The 4,444-nt window shown below is 37.9% G+C and overlaps 1 protein-coding gene and 1 pseudogene across 3 annotated transcripts in view; one reads left to right on the forward strand and one right to left on the reverse strand.

The window, feature by feature from the left end:
* CUNH1orf146 (chromosome unknown C1orf146 homolog) overlaps window positions 1-2,602 on the reverse strand; it is an 8,267-nt gene extending 5,665 nt beyond the window's left edge. For 2 of the 3 annotated variants that reach the window (XM_019626988.1, XM_019626990.1), the window contains exons 1-2: window positions 2,515-2,602; window positions 1,002-1,111 (exon numbers count right to left, since the gene is read on the reverse strand). In XM_019626988.1, the coding sequence (XP_019482533.1) occupies window positions 1,002-1,070 (69 nt within the window). In that variant the 5' untranslated portion in view covers window positions 1,071-1,111; window positions 2,515-2,602. Of the gene's footprint in view, window positions 1-1,001; window positions 1,920-2,514 lie in introns of those variants that run through there. The other variant, XM_019626989.1, reaches the window with a different exon arrangement.
* On the forward strand, window positions 2,056-3,364 carry LOC109373261 (H/ACA ribonucleoprotein complex subunit 2 pseudogene; annotated as a pseudogene).
* Window positions 3,365-4,444: the final 1,080 nt, after the last annotated feature.

The following is a 4,444-nucleotide window of genomic DNA, read 5'->3' on the forward strand; positions in this document are numbered from 1 at the left end:
ATGAGGGCCAGTGACACTGCCCTCTACAGCTAAGATGCTGAACAACAGCTCAACCTGGAGCTGGGCTGCCATGAGTCGCCAGCGACTGCATAGGCTGCAGCCCCTGCTGCAGTGGGCTGCCATGAGCTACCATGTATAGCCAGCAGCCAGTGTGAGTGGGCAGCAGCCACAGTGAGCAGCAGTCCAGAAGCCGGCAACTGATCTGCCTCGCCTGGGAAGAGCGCAATGATGGTGCCAACTTGGGACAGTGAAGTAACGTCCTCCACAACTAGAGTGAAGAACAAAATGACAGCAATTTGTCTGTTCCCCTTCCCCCAATTCCCCAGTGCTGTTCCCATCCCCCAATTCCCCAATAAAAAAAATCTTTAAAAAAAAAAAGATAAAAAGTTCATACTTGAAACCACAGAGTGCCAAAATTGGAAAAGCAGTTAGAGGAAAGATAGATAGGTAAGTCAAGGAAATGACAATTAAACTGACTGCTCTTCCCTATGCTACTAAGACTAGACAGATCAGTTTCTGTTTTTCTCTCAAAAAACCTTAAGTAATATTTATGTGCATATGCGATACTGTTTCTTGAATTCCTTAACATCTGCATTAGAAAAGGCTTAGAGAGGAAGAAAGGACTCTAGAAATTTTCCAACCTGCAAATATTTAGAGAAAGAAGTAGGATGTTGAAAATGGATGCAGTAGGGGCCGGCCGAGTGGCTCAGTTGGTTAAGAGCTCGCTCAAGAGTTTGAGCTCTGAGCAACAGCGGTTCGAGACCAGCCCCAGCTGAGCAGCTGCTGAGCTGCCAACAGGTAGCAGAATGGCTCAGCTTAAGAAATAAAAAAAGAAAATAAAATGGATGCAGTAAAGTTTATAACTTACCTTTAAAATACATTTAGCTTATGTAATTGCTGATCCACACAACTTTGGATGATCAAGCTAAGGATCTTTAAAAATAGTGTTCTATTCCTTTTGATTTTTAAATTAAAGATTAATGGCCCAAATGCCTCTTTACCTTAAGAGATGAGCTAATAATAATGGTGGTTGTCCATTTTATATTTTCTTTTCCAGCACTTTCAGCCATCTGTGTGTCTTTGGATCAACTCAGCTTCTAATGCTGCCACACTGAGAAAAATAAGAGCAAAACGAACACATAGAAATGTTTGATAAATGAGTAAATTAAATAAAACTAGAATAATGGAGACATTCTACATATTTGAAAGTCAAAATTTGACACTGAAAAAGTATCTGTATTGTAAAGTAAGCTTATTCAATACTAAGCTTCCTATTAACAATTATTAAAAGCAATGGTTCCCATTTCAGAGCACTAACTTAAAGAAAAAAGATTTGTGTCAAGAACTGTGATAGGTCTGCTTACAAGTTAGCCTAGCTCTCCTACTTGGCAAGGTAAATAGTTAGCCTGCCAAAGTTTCATGGATACAGCAAAAAACATAAGACTCTTGGATTAGAGAAAGGACAGTTTTTTACTCACAGCAAAAGGAGTATCATCATTTTCTTGTGGAAGGTGCCCAAGTTCAATTCCCATAGGGTATTGGGAAAAAGCCAGATAACAACACATACAGTTGGTTGTATCAGAGGAAAGAAATCCTGAGCACAGGAAACCCCAACCTTTTATAATGGATTGCAAGCAAACCTACCCTCTGCTCTAGAGGGAAATTCTACTTCTGATTTACGAAGTTTTCACTATACAAACATCCTTGAAAAGATAGTTTAGGAGTGGGCCAGGATATTTGCATTACTAACAAGTACATTAATGATGCTATTGATGCTGGCCTGGGAACCACACTTGGAGAACCACTGCACTAGGACAAGGAAGAGCATTCTAAGCAACAATAACAACACAACAAAGCATTGTACATTGGCACCCAGATAATAAAAGAAAATTATGTAATAAGAGAATTTCAAAAAGTTCAGTGCACTAAAGTTTAAGGTATACATGTCTGAGATGGGTGAGGAAAAAGGTAAGAATTAATTACTATAAACCTAGTACTATAAAATGGAATTTCACTGTGGTTTAAATAGGCACTTTCCTGATCTTGAGACTGAACACCCTTAAGCCATGTTTCCATTTCTGTGAAATGCTGCTTATGTCTTTCGCACACTTTTTTTCTTATCATTCATTTGTAAGATTTCTTTATATGTTCTGGATATTAATCTTTACCAGCTATGTGTTTTTTCTCCCAGTTTGGACTTGTCTTTCCCCTTTCTTTATGGTAATATTTGATAAACACAAGTTTAAATTTTCAATAGTGTCAAATTTATCACTTTTCATTTATGGTTAGTGCTTTTCGTTTCTTATTTAAGAACTCCTTCCCTACCTCAAAGTCTCATTCTCTTCCATTGTCTTCTAACGTTTTGGTTTAGCGTCTCAAATTTAAGTCTTTAATCCATCTCAATTTTTGTATAGAGTCTGAAGTAGGGTACCAATTTCATTTTTTAAAAATATGTCTATCTAGTGCTCCCTTTGGCAGCACACATACTAAAAATGTAGCTAACACATCGCTTACTGGGGAGTTGGTAGCCGTGGCCGCTGCGATGACCAAAATAAAGGGAGATCCAGTTGGGCAAGAGGCTCAGGCGGAGGCATCCTTCGGGGAGCATACTTACCACCAGTTGCTGGTGAACCTGAACCCCATCGCACAGCCCCTGGCTTCTAGCTGCCTCACACGGAAGCTCTACAAATGCATCAAGAAAGCCGTCAAGCAGCAGCAGATTTGGCGCGGGCTGAAGGAGGTTCAGAAATTTGTCAACAAAGGCGAGAAAGACATCATGGTTTTGGCAGGAGACACGTTGCCCATTGAGGTACACTGCCATCTCCCATATCTGTGTGAGGACTGGAATCTGCCCTACATTTATATCCTTTCAAAGACAGACCTGGGTGCAGCCGCAGGATCCAAGCGCCCCACCTGCGTGATAATGGTCAGGCTGCACGAGGAGTACCAGGAAGCCTATGAGGAGTGCCTGCAGGAGGTGCATGCCCTGACCCGACGCATTTGAAGGACTTGAGCAGCAACCTGGGCACCTGCTCCGGAAGCTGTTGGTCTGGCGGCGGCCGGCTGGCTACCCTCCTGCTGCCCACTCAGCAGCTTCCCAGTCCCCTGAGCACATCCCCAAGCAGTTCCAACAGCTATTTCATGAAGGCAAAGCCATCATCTTCTCCATAGTGCTGTTTCCTGGCATTCAGCTCCAGGGACGAGGTATGGGGGAAGTAAATGTTCAGAATAAGAAAAAATAAATAAAATTAAAAATGTAGCTATCTAGTTGTCCCAACACTAATTATTCAGTATTACTTCCTCCCCCAGGTCATTAGCAATGCCACCTTAGTCATACATTGTTTCCATATGTGCATAAGGTCTGTTTCTGGGTTCTCCATTCTTTTTTTTTTTTTTTTAATTTTGGGTTCTCTATTATATTCTATTGTTTAGTTTAATTATTCCTATTAAATAATTACATTAAATGTGAACTGGTAAAATGTTCTAGTAAAAGCAAAATCCGACTACATGCTATCTTTAGATTCAAGGATATACATATATTGAAAGTAATAGAACAGAAAAAGATACACCATGCAAACGGTAACCATAAGAGAGCTGGTGTGGTAATAGTAATAAAAAAAATAGACTTTAAGCTAAGAATACCACTAGGGACAAAGATAGATGCTTTATAATGATAAAAGGATCAATATTTCAGAAATATATAATAATTGAAAATGTATATCCACCTAACAGAGATCCAAAATACACAAAACAAGTCATACAAACTATATGCCCTAGCCACAACAGAATTAAATTAGAAATCATTATAAAGAAAAAATTGGGGAAATTCCCAAATACTTGGTAATTAAATATACACTTATAAGTAACTCATGAATCTAAGAAGAAATCACAATGGAAATTAGACAATATTTTGAACTGTATGAAAACAAAATACGTATTAAAATTTATGGAATATAGGTAAAGCAGTACTTAGAAATTTATAGCTTTAAAAAACTAAGTTAGAAAAGAAGGATCTCAAATTAGTACCTTACTTCATTTAAAAAAACCCCCAAAAAACTAGAAAAATTTAACCCTAAGGAAATTAAAAAGAATTAAAAAGATTTTAAAAGAAATTGATGAAATAACCAGAAAAAAGCCAGAGAAAATTAAGGAAATAAAAAGTTTCTTGAAAAGATCAACAAAATTGACATTTAGCTATACTAAGAAAAAAAGGGGGTATAAACTACCAAATCTGGAATGAAAGGATAATCATTGCTAACCTTTCAGAAGTTAAAACTATTATAAGGGATTACTATAAGCAACTTTGTGCCAACAGATTTGATGACTTAGATGTTGTGGACACTTTTCTAAGAAAGACACAAATTACCGGTAGCGAAGAACTAGAAATAAGAAAATAGAAATCTAAATAGATCTATTAACAAGAAATCAAATTAGTAGTTAAAAA

Source organism: Hipposideros armiger, unplaced genomic scaffold, assembly GCF_001890085.2.
Source record: "Hipposideros armiger isolate ML-2016 unplaced genomic scaffold, ASM189008v1 scaffold_696, whole genome shotgun sequence".
Classification (NCBI taxonomy): Eukaryota; Metazoa; Chordata; class Mammalia; order Chiroptera; family Hipposideridae; genus Hipposideros; species Hipposideros armiger.